Source organism: Oncorhynchus mykiss, chromosome 22 (assembly GCF_013265735.2).
Source record: "Oncorhynchus mykiss isolate Arlee chromosome 22, USDA_OmykA_1.1, whole genome shotgun sequence".
NCBI lineage: Eukaryota > Metazoa > Chordata > Actinopteri > Salmoniformes > Salmonidae > Oncorhynchus > Oncorhynchus mykiss.
This window is the reverse complement of record NC_048586.1, coordinates 14,835,370-14,850,625: the sequence shown is the minus strand read 5'-3', so window position 1 is coordinate 14,850,625 and position 15,256 is coordinate 14,835,370. Positions and strand designations below refer to the sequence as shown.

Below are 15,256 nucleotides of genomic sequence, written 5' to 3'. Positions count from 1 at the left end.
CACTTTAGTAAATGGAGAAGATGACTTCACACTCAACAGAGTTAACTATTCATTGAGATATTTACTGTGGAAAATGAAGTTGGTAAATTAGGCTATACCTGCCAAATGTTTCCACACAATCCATACAATGGCAGTCATATTATTTTTTAGACTTAACAGTACAACACATTGTAATGCAATGGCTGGATTATTATATAGGCAGAAGGGTAAATACAGTACTTCATTCATGTGGAAAATGGAGCAACTACTTACCATGCAGCACTTAAAAACTGGTTCCCTCCTTGGGGACAGTAGTCGTGTACGAAGTAGCACCAAAATGTACTTTCATTTCTTCACTGTAAATACAGACAAATATTTGACATTTATGCAAATTCTAATGTGAAAATACAAAGATAGCCTTATCGGAATTTGCTGATGTTCTTGAGCTCGGAAAGAGAGTTTAGTGACATTTCCCAAGTGGCCCGAGGACCTAGTTTTCAAAAATACCAACCAATCAAATAGAAAGGGGGAAAGAACAGTCAAAGAAAAAAGGGCTTTGAACGTACAAGACTAACTAGATATCTTAAAAACGTTGATAAGTGGAAGTTTTAATGACATCTGAATCATCTTTGAAATGTTTGAGTGAAAGCAAACAGGCCTCTGCTGTATTGAGCCAAGATTGGTTTAACAGTAGCTATTTTGTAGAGCATTAACTTCTGCCCAATACCCGTCTTGGTGCAGTAGGCCAGGGATTCCCAAACATTTTTCCTTTGTGACCAGCCAATTGACGTGCCTTTTTAAGTCGTGACCCACCATGAGGGTTGAAAGGTGAAAAAACATACACAGACCAAAGAATAAGATATTGCTGTTTCAAAGATAATCTCCTGCAATTCCACACATCCTGCCATGGAGCTGAGAGAAAATGTTGCCATTTTTAAGCACTTTTTCTATAATTCTACATGGCTAATCCTGTGTTCTTATGCTCAAACATTATGACAAAGTCAATGGGGGACTAATTGTCTAGAATGTTTTGTTTATTGTAAGTTTTCAAAGATATAGGTAATTTTTGAGAAATATATAGGTCCAATTATCTTTTCTAAATACTTTCGATTTGGTTTTAGTCGTTTATGTTTACACTGAAAGCATTTTTTCCATCCTGAAAATGTATTCCGTTTTTTTTGGTTGCTTTGCACTAATAATGTCATCCCACAGTTTGGTAACCATTGCGAGTAGACCATAGTCTACCCAAGCTAATCATAGATAACAAAATGCAGTTAGAATATGTTGATGCTTCATTGGGTGATCATTCCAAAACTATTCTGTATTGCAAAATTAATACAGATAAACTCATCTGGGTACAAGTGTGATTTGTTATGAATGAAATATGAAATACACTTGGCAGCTAATGCATATACAGATGGTGATCTATTTAGCAGGCCAAAGTTTTGAGCTTTGTAATTTTTTAAATCGCCCGGGAGTGAACCCATACATATTTAACTGTGTGAAACATGAAAAATTAACCTTTGTTGACACCCAGAAAGACATCAAACATGTTTCTCCACCAACATAATCTTTTACCCAATTACTCACTCACTGCAGTGCAAAGTAGGCCTACCCAATGCATTTCCTGACAAGTTCAGTAAAGCTTATCAAAGCTGCAAAACACTGTTTTACGACATGTTAGCGTAGCAGTAGCTACATTTAGGGAAGGGATCTGTGCTGTCTGACTGGAGAAATGCTGTTCTCCAGGCATTTCCTGGGGAGTTATCTGCTCTCACATTCCATTTTAGACAGTTATCTGATGTACAAGGTTTTTATAAAGCTTCTCACAGAAACCCACATGTGCTTCTGGTTTAATTGTAATTTATTTTCTATAGATAGATTTCAAATTTGGTCACCCACAGGAATTGGTTGTGGGTTCAACAAGGTGAAGGTTGAAAGGTCTCGATGATCTAAATTATGAAGCAGATTGATGATGGCGCTGACTTGATTTCCCTTGACGTTTAGCACTTAGCGTTCAGTCATAACTCATGTCTAGATCCACGGTGTGTGGAACCTTGAAAGAAAGGTAAAATAATATTTATTCTGTGTGAAAATGACTAAAGTATTGCCTTTTTCAGTAGTGGGTGACATGGACACTTATCTACTACATACCAGCTGCGACAAACAGCTTCCTGAATGCTTGTCAGCATCTGAAATGATGCTGCGTGTGCACATGAGGTCTGCATGTGTGTGTTTACTATTACGAGCTCGCTGGATTATCTCCTAGCAACGGTGGGCCATTGGGCCCTGAAAGCTTCCCTCCCAGGGGTAAAATCGCAGCAGGCCATTGTCAAGCCCATGGTCCCCATGACAACATCTCAAACCATGTCTGAACGCACCAGTATCTTCAAATCAAGGGAAAACAGGACATTGTACAGGCAACAAAGCACTCTAAAATCATACTACAAGGTAGACAGCTCACATGATATCATGAAGATGTTCAGCCCTCTGAAGGGCCAGAAATCACATGTTTTAATAATAGCCCAGTTGTAAGCCATTTTCCATTAGGCCTATATACAGTTGAAGTCGGAAGTTTACAAACACTTCATTAAAGTCATTAAAACTCGTTTTTCAACCACTCCACAAATTTCTTGTTAACAAACTATAGTTCTGGATAGTCGGTCATTATTCCAACAGTTGTTTATTTCACTCATAATTAACTGTATCACAATTCCAGTGGGTCAGAAGTTTATATACACAAAGTTGACTGCGCCTTTAAACAGCTTGGAAAATTCAAGAAAATGACGTCATGGCTTTAGAAGCAACTGATAGGCTAATTGACATAATTTAAATCAATTGGAGGTGTACCTGTGGATGTATTTCAAGGCCTACCTTCAAACTCAGTGCCTCTTTGCTTGACAATCAAAAGAAATCAGCCAAGACCTCAGAAAAAAAATTGTAGACCTCCACAAGTCTGGTTCATTCTTGGTAGCAATTTCCAAACGCCTGAAGGTACCACGTTCATCTGTACAAACAATAGTACGCAAGTATAAACACCATGGGACCACGCAGCCGTCATACCGCTTAGGAAGGAGAGGCGTTCTGTCTCCTAGAGATGAACGTACTTTGGTGTGAAAAATGTAAATCAATCCCAGAAAAACAGCAAAGCATCTTTTGAAGATGCTGGAGGAAACAGGTACAAAAGTATCTATATCCACAGTAAAACAAGTCCTATATCGACATAACCTGAAAGGCCGCTCAGCAAGGAAGAAGCCACTGCTCCAATACCGCCATAAAAAAGCCAGGCTACGGTTTGCAACTGCACATGGGGACAAAGATGGTACTTTTTGGAGAAATGTCCTCTGGTCTGATGAAACAAAAATAGAATTGTTTGGCCATAATGACCATCGTTATGTTTGGAGGAAAAAGGGGGAGGCTTGCAAGCTGAAGAACACCATCCCAACCGTGAAGCACGGGGCTAGCAGCATCATGTTGTGGGGGTGCTTTTCTGCAGGAGGGACTGGTACACATCACAAAATAGATGGCACCATGAGGAGGAAAATTATGTGGATATATTGAAGCAACATCTCAAGACATCAGTCAGGAAATTAAAGCTTGGTTGCATATGGGTCTTCCAAATGGACAATGACCCCAAGCATACTTCCAAAGTTGTGTCAAAATGGCTGAAGGACAACAAAGTCAAGGTATTGGAGTGGCCATCACAAAGCCCTGACGTCAATCCCATAGAAAATTTGTGAGCAGAACTGAAAAAGCCTACAAACCTGACTCAGTTACACCAGCTCTGTCAGGAGGAATGGGCCAAAATTCACCCAACTTATTGTGGGAAGCTTGTGGAAGGCTACCCGAAACTTTTGACCCAAGTTAAACAATTTAAAGGCAATGCTACCAAATTCTAATTGAGTGTATGTTAACTTCTGACCCACAGGGAATGTGATGAAAGAAATACAAGCTACAAATAAATCATTCTCTCTACTATTATTCTGACATTTAACATTCTTAAAATAAATTGGTGATCCTAACTGACCTAAAACAAGGATTTTTTTTAACCAGGATTAAATGTCAGGAATTGTGAAAAACTGAGTTTAAATGTATTTGGCTAAGGTGCATGTAAACTTCCGACTTCAACTGTATGTAGATCCTTCTTTTACCCATTTGCTGGCAGAGAACTCATGAAATACAGCCATGAATCCGGAAACAAAGGTTAAGTTGTGTTTCTTCTCAGAACACCTTTTCACTCTCTGCTGTAAATCTCAGGTGTTCTATTAGCTGCATTAGTCCATTGACGTCTTCTCCGAGATACAGTGGATTCGACTTATGAAGGTTTTCTCAGCACATTTTTTATGAATTCAAGAGAATAGTTTCACCAAGGTACCATGAAGTGGGCCGTGTTGGTATTCAGCAAGCGAGAAGATACAGTAAAATGTCAAGTGACTAGATCCTAAAGTAATTAAATAAAGTCAGATACACAAATCAGATAATTAATGTAGTGTTTTGGCAACAAAAAAAAAACGACATGCCTCAATCCTCCACATGTGGACAAGGGCCCTCTGGAGCAAACTACTTTCCATTCCAGCACCACAGATTTTTTTTTGTTCTGTTGGGAACTTCTTAGTCATGTCATACAACTCTACGAGTTCTTCACAGATCAAATCTCTGAAGTGTTTACTGATTATTTTTCAGATCTCTGCCAGAAGTTACATGACTAAAATTGCGTCAGTAAAACTTCACAGACGACCTTCAGATTTCCACCCTTGGCTTCTTGACTGGAAATATGTAGCATGTGTTGTACAATCCTTTTAATGTTCAATTACATGAAGCAAATCATACTCCATTCTAAACATAAAATGTTCTCCACAGTTCCCTGTGGTCAACCTTTTCACTGTGTTATCCACGGGTTGTTGATGAGCCTTGGAAGATGATTATCCACTTCAGAAAGCCATTTTACATGATGTAGTCTATATCTTAAACATATTCTATATTATGTAACAACGTGGTTGACTGTTTAATTGAAAATAAGAACTTGGCGACAGTGATCACTAATTCTAGCCTATATAAGCAGTGTGGTGTAGCGTTAGCTGGCAGGGTGAATGTCATGCGGTTGCATGGTGCAGCTGCCATGCACTGTATGCCGAAGCCTGCGCAGAAACTGCTCACATGACCCCATCCTCCTGACCAACTCACAAATTCCACCTCAGATGAGAAGGAGTAACTATGGTGATGGCAGCAAACTTTCCCTTCAGTTGATGGCAATTACCGTTCTAAAACACAACTTGTGGTTTGTCGCCATCACACAACAGTTAGACCGAATCTACAACAGTAGATCAGACTTGACAGTCGCATGTGGGTATGTGAGTTGTGGTCTGTGCCCAGTTGGATAAGTAAGCAGTATTCAAAAGTTAGAAAATAAAGGATGTCATGATGTTACTGGACAGAATGAACCCTGATAGGTTTACCTTCGAGAAGAAACGGTCAATGCTGCCATCTTCTGAGAGAAAATACAATTGCTGGGAACAAATCAAATCAAATGTTATTTGTCACACGTGCTAAAGACACCAGCAGTATACCTTACCGTGAAATGCTTGCTTACAAGCTCTTTATGAACCAACAATTCAGTTTTAAGAAAATAGAGTCAAGACAATATTGACTAAATAAACTAAAGTATAAAATAAAATAAAAAAGTAACACAATAAAATAACAATAACAAGGCTATTACAGGGGATACCGGTTCCAAGTTAATGTGCGAGGGTACAGGTTAGTCTAGGTCAATTGTGCATGTAGGGGTAAGGTGTGTGTGTGGGGGAGGGGGTGGGGGTGGGGGGGGGGGGGGGGGGGGGGGGGTGTCAATACAAATAGTCCGGGTGGCCATTTGATGAATTGTTCAGCAGTCTTATGGCTTGGGGGTAGAAGCTTTTAAGGAGCCTTTTGGACCTAGACTTGGTGCTCCAGTACCGCTTGCTGTGCAGTAGCAGAGAGAACAGTCTATATCTTGGGTCACTGGATTCTTTGACAATTTTTTGGGCCTTACTCTGACACCGCCTAGTATATAGGCCCTGGATGGCAGGAAGCTTGACCCCAGCTGATATCTCAAAGTGCTGGACAGAAACCCAGCCTAAAACCCCAAACAGCAAGCAATGCAGGTGTAGAAGCACGGTGGCTAGGAAAAACTCCCTAGAAAGGCCAAAACCCAGGAAGAAACCTAGAGAGGAACCAGGCTATGTGGGGTGGCCAGTCCTCTTCTGGCTGTGCCGTGTGGAGATTATAACAGAACATGGCCAAGATGTTCAAATGTTCATAAATGACCAGCATGGTCAAATAATAATAATCACAGGCAGAACAGTTGAAACTGGAGTTGGACTGGGGATAGCAAGGAGTCATCATGTCAGGTAGTCCTGAGGCATGGTCCTAGGGCTCAGGTCCTCCGAGAGTGAGAAAGAAAGAGAGAAAGAGAGAATTAGAGAGAGCATACTTAAATTCACACAGGACACCGGAGAGGACATGAGAAGTACTCCAGATATAACAAACTGACCCTAGCCCCCCGACACATAAACTACTGCAGCATAAATACTGGAGGCTGAGACAGGAGGGGTCAGGAGACACTGTGGCCCCATCCGATGACACCCCCGGACAGGGACAAACAGGAAGGATATAACCCCACCCACTTTGCCATCTATACTGTGTAAGTGCCCTGGTTAATTCATGTAATACCGCACATAGTTTTTATTCCCAGTTCAGTGCGGTCATTTTGGACTAAAAACTGCAGTCAGATGGAACTTTCAAACACGAATTACAGTCTAGCTAACAAACACATAGTGGATTTAAAACAAAATACGGCCACATCTAATGAGGCAAGATAACAACATAGCCATTACTTTCACGTTTCCAAGTCAACTGTTAAAGGGAAGGACAAGAAACAACTTAACATTGTGATAAATGTGATACTGTTTATGAATTCTATCTTTCTCTCCTCCGTAGTCACAGGCACAGCTCCAACGGTGCATAAATGAGATTAGATACTGTTTTCAGGAGAAGAAATGGTGTGCAATGTGAATAAAAATGGATTCTTCCGTCATTATAGCAGCCAAATATACTATAGAGCAGACAGAAGCAAATGTTATTCCCTGCCTGTACTAGCTTCCTGTTACTTGACTTCACCGGACCCTTCCTGTACGATCCTCCAAATATCACACTATACGTCTGCCTCCCTGCATGGCATACTAATACCCTTTAGCACTGAATTCCCCTTCCCCTGGCCATTTAAATCATGCTGTTTGGCACATCTGTCTTCAGCAGCTGCTGCCACTTGATTCCCTGGGTATAGCACACACACCGTCTGGACATCGGATATTGTATATGGGATACATCTGCAGGATGTGGAACCGTCCCCTCCTGCCAATCCAAAGAGCCCATTGGGCTTGAGTTGCTTTTTTGGTGTTGTTGTAGTCAGTGTGTGTTGCAGTGGAATGAGAGTGGCAGAGCCTGCGTCTAGCTACCTTGGGGCTCCTATGGTTCCTATTCATCTGAATGCCTGAGCACAGAGTGCAAGAAGTTCTCCAAATCAATCAGAGAGACGGTTGGAAGCCAGAGGGATTTGAGTGAACCAGTTTGATGTTAATTACATATTTTTGTATAAACACAAAACACAGGAATCTCTCTCAGGTAGCCAAATGTAAAGCAGGCATTAGCCTACATGAATGTGAAATTGACACTTGTATTGTCCCGTTATCCACAGCGTACCAGTGTGTCATTCCAATATTGACTATTCATGACCTACCATGGGCTGACTGCAGGTTCTTCCTTACCGTGGAAATAAAAGCATTTAACTGTTTCCCTCTATATCCTCCCACTCGTTTTGCTGCAGTGCTGTCACCGTGGTGACTGGCCTTCACAGCTATTGTGTTTTTTATTGCTTGTCTGCTTTGCTTTGTCATCCCATCAACTCAGTAGCATCTCTCTGGTGGCCGTGCATTTACAGTGTTTGTATAATCTACTGCAATCGAACCACCATAGTCATAATGGCTTTGTATCCACAAAATCCGAACATAATTATTCCAAGCCACAGTAGCTTCCTTTCCGGAGGAAATAGCTGGCTTCTTTTATTCATCACCACTAAGGTGACAACCCAGCACATTTACCTCGGTTACGTTCACCCCTACATTCAAGCTCATTTGACCACCTCCTCCTCTCCGCAGCAACCCCAGCAGCTGACCGATATCAGCTCTCTGGAGATATGAGTCACGGCACCACTGTAACCGATTTCCATCAAACCTTTGCTGTCAACGCTGCCACTGTTTTAGGTCCCAGGCAAGGTTGTAAACACTGAGCTATTGCAAAGACTGTCTTTAAAAGGGGCAATCTGCAATGCAAACAACAAAAAAGCAGCCACCCACCACTGCTTTGGTAAACAGCTGAGGGATTGGGCTGTAGACATGTAAACACTATCAAATGCATATACAGAGCTTCGGATTGAAGGACTGACCATCCATCATCCGAATTGTAGTTTGAACCTGTCACGCCCTGATCTGTTTCACCAGTCCTTGTGCTTGTCTCCACCCCCCAGGTGTCGCTCATCATCCCCGTTGTAAATACCTATGGTTTTCTGTCTCTCTGTGCCAGTTTGTCTTGTTTTTCAAGTCAACCCGAGTTTATCTCCTAGCTTCTATTTTTCCCAGTCTCTGTTTTTCCTAGTATTCCTGGTTTTGACCCTTGCCTGTCCTGACTCCGAGTCCGCCTGCCTGACCACTCTACCTGCCCCTGACCTTGAGCCTGCCTAACGCCTTGTACTGTTTGGACTCTGACCTGGTTTATGAACTCTCGCCTGTATCCGACCTGCCTTTTGCCTACCCCTTGTGTTATAATAAATATCGGAGCTCAACCATCTGCCTTCTGTGTCTGCATATGGGTCTCGCCTTGTGACCTTATAGAATCCTGTTTTGATGCTATACAATGTAAGTTTACAATTACATTGCTTACAAACAATGAAATAAAACAAGCTCATATTTTGGGTTTTAAATGGGGTATGTATGGGGTATGTAAGCTTATTTATGTAAGCTTATTTAAGTTATATGCTTCAAGAATCAATGGATGTATATCATTCATTTAAAAGTCCAACATTGGGTGTACCAATCGCAGATGTCCTCTTAAATGACTTTGAACCTTAGTTGCGTCACATATGTTGTCGCACAGTCTATTGTTTTTGTATTGTAGTAGGTATTTTTTCCAAAAAGTGTAAACTGGTCTGGAGAGCTGAAGTCTGGCAAAAACTCCCATGTCAGTATTGTTTTTTGGAAACTTGCCAGCTTTACAGTTGTAACTCGTAGGCTAAAAATGATCCTATAAATTGTTTTCAGAATATAATCCCCCGTCTCCCAACCATCATTAACGTTCCACTCAAGTAACGTATTGCGTGAAAAGGGATCACAAAAAGGCGTCAAATTCAACGATGCATTTGAAGAGCAGGAGGAATAAGGGAATAGACCAATAAAAAGAGCTGCTGATGCAAGTCTTCCTTTCACCGGGTCTATGATCTCTCCGAAAATGGTAGCAGCGCACACCTCTGGCCATTCCTCTGCCTCTGCAGATTGGATTATTTGCTTTGATAAAAGGTAATTCCAAATTTCTTTAAAATGTCTTTTGAAACCAACTTCATACTTTTCACACTACGCTGTGTTTTCGTCTGAATTCGGAGATGACTACAACGTTTTAGGCATTTCTTTCCAATGGGACCAGTGTAGCCTGTTTACTTGCCTCACAGAAGCAGGTTATCCCCCGCAATGCACTCTTTTTAGGCTACCATATGTTGTCTAACGGGTGAATTTGATACAGTGAATATCGCTAGGTTTATGCCTTTATAATATGTCTTCATAAATATGCCATATGAAACACTGCTCTAGCCTACGTATGTTTATATTCTAGATACAGCCCATTTCTAAACACGATATGAACTGATTCAGAGCGTGGATGTGCCATCATTCCTAATTAACATATAATACTACTAACTGATGATTCTGAAAGTAATAGTAGGTTACGCTCTTTAATTAGGAGATCGTTTACATCAAATGTCACGAGAAGATGGACAAGAACCAGTGATGTATTTACAAACACACTGCTATGCTATGGGTGCACCCCATGCTGTGGGTGCACCCCATGCGGTCTATTGAGTGACTATGGTGTACCACTGTGTAAATTATTAGATGGAAATATCAGTCATTGAGAGTTGAATGTTCATCCTCTATTTATGACTGACAGATACAGAACTCCCCATGATGGTCAGGAGTTGGAAACCAAGAGATGATCCTTCTAGAAAATCAATGTTGCTCTATTCCTACTTCTACTGCACTGCTCTTCATGCAGAATATAACCTTAGGTCAGAAATACTCTACACGGACTGATTTGATTCTTATTGTCCAGTGAGAATTGGTAAACACAAGCGAATACTTCTTGGATTATATTTGCTTTCTAACAGCATTTTAAATAGAAAGGGCATGTGTTGAATCACCAAAGACATCTATTAGGTGATACAGGTGGGAGGTTGTGGTCGTTTCACTGTTGATTGCTCTAGTCTAGAGCTTTAAACGTGCCATTCTAGCTTTGCCCCCCGAGGAGCATGATGCAACGTTACCTGTCTGGAAAATGACTTGTAAACATAGGGAGGAGATGATGCGGGGGCTGACATGGTTTATTCCCGGGGGTTCTCTGGGCCCACTGCTCTAAATACGGAGCTGTGGATAAGGCTGCAGGAGAAAGGAAAGAAAGAGGCCCCAATGCTCCAGGAAACCTACTTCTCTACAGTCTCTCCATTCTGCACCATCACCTCCATGAGAGAGAGAGAGAGAGAGAGAGAGAGAGAGAGAGAGAGAGAGAGAGAGATACACAACCATTCTAAGGGCAGGTTCAAAGTGCATTAGCCACACGGCCATCACGGCTTGCCAGATGTGTTTACACAATACATGTCCCTTTGTCACCGTAGAGAGTACTAGGCACTTTAGGCAGTGCAGCTTAAATGAGTTGCTTTTGGTGTGGCTCATTATCCCCCGCCGGCAAACATGACTCGCCATATGATGTAGACATTTGACATTTACAGTACAGACTTTTGATTTGACTTTGGTTGGTTGTGTCACTTTCAAATGTAAGTGCAAATACAATGTGAATGGCTAAATATAGAATTGCATATGTGCATTGTTATACTCGGTCTTGCATTAAACACAACAGGTATCAAAGGGCCTATACCAGCTACCAAGACAGTTGGTAGTCTCTCAAATATGTATGATCCCATAGTCGGCTAGTAAGGTACAGAACAAGCAGCTATAATATGCCACGAGGAAAATGTTTAACTCACATGATGCAATTTGGGGCTTAAAATATTGCCGGTGTGTAGGAAGGGAACGACAGGAAATAGGAATAGCTAAATATGCAGCTATGTCCCTCACATTTAGGAAGTATCTTCCCAAATCTGCGTCCAGTCATGTTGTTACACTTTATCAGTATTGGGAAGTTATCGCACCGCTAGGGAGTTGAAAGTGTGCCAGAAAAATGATATATTTTTCCCGCACTTTACCCCCAGGCTATAGGTCAGTGAAATATGTTGTATTTTACATATATACATTACCTGTGGCAAGTAATTCAACAGTGTAATGTGAAAGCAAGATAGTGGATCCAACACGGTCTTGTGAGGGGGTGCGAAGAATCAGGTGCAAAATGGTGGTATTTATTTACAGGGGCAGAAGGTGAGCTGGATTCATTAATATTTACAAGATGTTGACAAACACTGACAAATAGACAGAGAATTTTAAAAATAACAGATAATTTACTGGCTTCTAAGGCAGAGTGCCTATAATTTTGACAATCAATAATTTCTTACACCACTGAGGCTGAGAGCCCTGGGACAACATGTCACTCCAGCCCAAGCTCTCCTGAAATAAGCACGATGTCTCTTCCACGAGATGGTTGAGCTAACGTTGGCTAATGCGATGAGCATGAGGTTGTAAGTAACAAGAACATTTCCCAGGACATAGACATATCTGATATTGACAGAAAGCTTAAATTCTTGTTAATCGAACTGCACTGACCAATTTACAGTAGCAATTACAGTGAAAGAATACCATGCGATTGTTTGAGGAGAGTGCACAATTTTTAACATGAAAAGTTATTACCAAACAAATTAGACACATTTGAACATAAATACAATGGTTCATTGGATCAGTCTAGAATGTTAGACATACACTGCTGCCATCTAGTGGCCAAAATCTACATTGCACCTGCGCTGGAATAATACATATTGGCCTTTCTCTTGCATTTCAAAGATGGAACAAAAAAAATACAAAAGAATGGTTGTTTTTTTCTTTGTACTATCTTTTACCAGATCTATTGTGTTATATTCTACTACATTCCTTTCACATTTCCTTAAACTTTAAAGTGTTTCCTTTCAAATGGTACCAAGAATATGCATATCCTTGCTTCAGGGCCTGCTTCAGGGTAGGCAGTTAGATTTGGGTATGTCATTTTAGGCGAAAATTGAAAAAAAAGGGGCTAATCCTTAAGAGGTTTTAAGGAAGAAAATATTAAGACTACAGATTATTGTATGGGACAATATACAAACGTTTTTGAGAAAGATAATTTGTAAGATGCAATTTTATTGAGTAAATATATTTATTGGTTTCTTTTCATTTTGATAAGAGATGAAAATGCAATGAATTGAAGGTTATTTGTTGATGTAAAAATCTAAATTTACCAATTTTAAGGTTGTTAAATTTAGAGTGGGATCGCAAGACATTCTGGGGGGGAAAATAGGGTCCCCAGAAATTATGTCGGGAGAAATGGGGTCCCTGCTGAAAAAGTTTGAATGCCACTGACATAGAACATTCTTTCTGGATAACTATGTGGTCTGGGTCGGCATGTGCTCTCCAAATCAGTACACAAACAATCCGCTGTGGTGAGTAAGCTACAAGTCGTCGATTTTATTTAACTTTAAAGTTTAAATTCGAATAAACAACGTTAACAACTTTTGTATAAAATAGTTTGACATGTTAAGCGATAGAAGTAAGTTTGAAAACGTAACATAAACAGCCATTTTGCAAACATTTTCAATCTGTTTTTGACTCTAATCGAGGGGATATGAATGGAGCTGAATGTCTGACGGGTGGGTGCTCTCCAGGGAGAATTGTCACAAACAATTATTTTCCTAATTCTCTAACGTTATGCAGAATAACTGACCAATAGGATATGTCCTCTCCATCTATCTAGACCTGCTGAACGCTCTGGGGAAGATGTGGACATCATCCTGGCCAGGCTGAAATGTGTGAAGGCCTTTGAGCGGTTCCACCCTAGCCTTCTACAGCAGATATGCCTGTGTGGATTCTACGAATGTCTAGAGAAGGGTATCACATGTAAGTCTTGGCTTCATGTTCAAAAGATCTGTATGCTAAAACAAGGCTCTAGAATATGAGAATCTGTTCTCACCTCATGTATTTTCTTTTACAGTATACCGTCAAGGAGATATTGGTACCAGCTGGTATGCTGTCATCTCTGGCTCACTTGATGTCAAAGTGTCAGAGACAGCAAATCATCAGGTATATTGGGAGGGGGTTATGGTGGAGTTCAAACCAGATGGTGCATTACCTCCACCTGCTGGATTGGGGTATGGTGGAGACTGGAACTAGGTTCTTGTTGTTTATATTCTAGACTTGAAACCACAGGTGGTTAGGAATAATATTAAAGATGCACTACGCAGAAATCCCTTTGCCATTTCCTTGCAAAAAAATTGAATAGTTCACCCCATTTCTGTTTATTTGTCAAAACAAGCATGTATAGCGTAGATAATCACTGTATTTAAACCGCCGTGACAAACAATATATTTTACATAACCCCAAATATGATATTTTCAGCTGTTTTAAGCTGGTGTACAAAACCAAAAATTAAAGACTCAAAAACAAAACTTATGAACGGGACTCATAGAAATAGTGCACATAGAACAGATCCACCACATCTTAGACTTTCTTTCAATGAGAATGACAGATCTAGAACTCACATTTTTATGTGCATTTGGTCGGGTCGCCCAAAAAGTTACATATTACTGCTTTAAAGCTTTGAGGATATCCTCGTCAGACTGTTGGGAGGAGGGGTTGATAGAGTAGCATAGTATTAGTCATAACACCCTAGCGGTCAAACAGGGAAACTGTTCCAATCGTTTTTCCACCATACATTTTTCCCATTTTCCTCCCAAAATGAAATGCTAATTGGCTATCATAAAGAACTACAAATACCATGATTTTCTGGATAAGACTGCCGAATCAAGGCAAAGGCTCGAATCTTGGATTAACTGTCTAATGTAAGCTAAATGTAGTAACAAATAAATTGCCTACATTTATTTGTGAACTGTCTTGTGCAAGTTTTAAATTGACACAATACCGTTTAGCAAAGGGGTTAGCTAGCGATGACGTGCAGGAGCTGCAGGGATTTGTAGTCTTGTATGATGTCTAAATTCATGCTAATTAGCATTTTCGAATCGGAGAGTAAATAGAGCCAAATATATTGATAAAAGTCAACTTGTTTGAGAGAGATTTACATGGTTATCAAATCTTTACCCCAGGGTTAGCCTACACGAAACACAGCCCTTATTGTTTGACCTGTATGTTTTATGGGTATTTTGACACTTCCAATATGGGGCTCTATTGCTCTTTGCCGAGGGGGTGACCACCGGGAGATTTTTTTTGTAGAACTACTGAGGTCACTTCTGGTCACTTTAAAAAAAAAAAAGATATTCTCCTCCAAAATGCATGAAACTGTAATTATGTTGACACCATCGGAAATATAACTGATGTGCGCCACAGCACTATAGGTGGCTGTGCACTTGTGTCTCTCATTCGTGCCACTGCTCGCTCTGTTTGCTACAAATATAAGTTGTGATTTTCACTCTGATCTTAAAGGGACAGTGGGAGATTTTGACTTACCCAAAGTCAGTGTAGTTTGAAGGAAGTTGAAGGTAGTTTCGCAAGCCATCGACTGGAATTCTACAGGAACAGCTAGCATGCTGCTGCTAAATTAATATAGGGGAAACACTGACTTTAATGAAAAGCGATATACTTTATTGAGTAGATGCTAAAAAACAGTAGATGGCATGAAAAATAGCAAATGAACAAGATTGCAAAATGAAACAGCAGATTGAAATGACCTCCCTTACTGTGAATTACTTTTCTGTGTAATATAAATCACTACCCTGTATTGTAATCAATCCATTCCTTGGTTCCAAAATAAATTGTACTATAGCAACAGTTAATAT

General features: G+C 40.4%; 1 protein-coding gene across 2 annotated transcripts in view; it reads left to right on the top strand.

Annotated features, from left to right (window-relative positions):
• The first annotated feature begins 9,349 nt into the window (after window positions 1–9,349).
• Window positions 9,350–15,256, top strand: part of rapgef4a (Rap guanine nucleotide exchange factor 4a) — a 47,543-nt gene continuing 41,636 nt past the window's right edge. The window contains exons 1-3 of one of the 2 annotated variants that reach the window (XM_036958806.1): window positions 9,350–9,584; window positions 13,222–13,364; window positions 13,459–13,547. In XM_036958806.1, the coding sequence (XP_036814701.1) occupies window positions 9,502–9,584; window positions 13,222–13,364; window positions 13,459–13,547 (315 nt within the window). In that variant the 5' untranslated portion in view covers window positions 9,350–9,501. The remainder of the gene's footprint in view (window positions 9,585–13,221; window positions 13,365–13,458; window positions 13,548–15,256) is intronic. The other variant, XM_036958807.1, reaches the window with a different exon arrangement.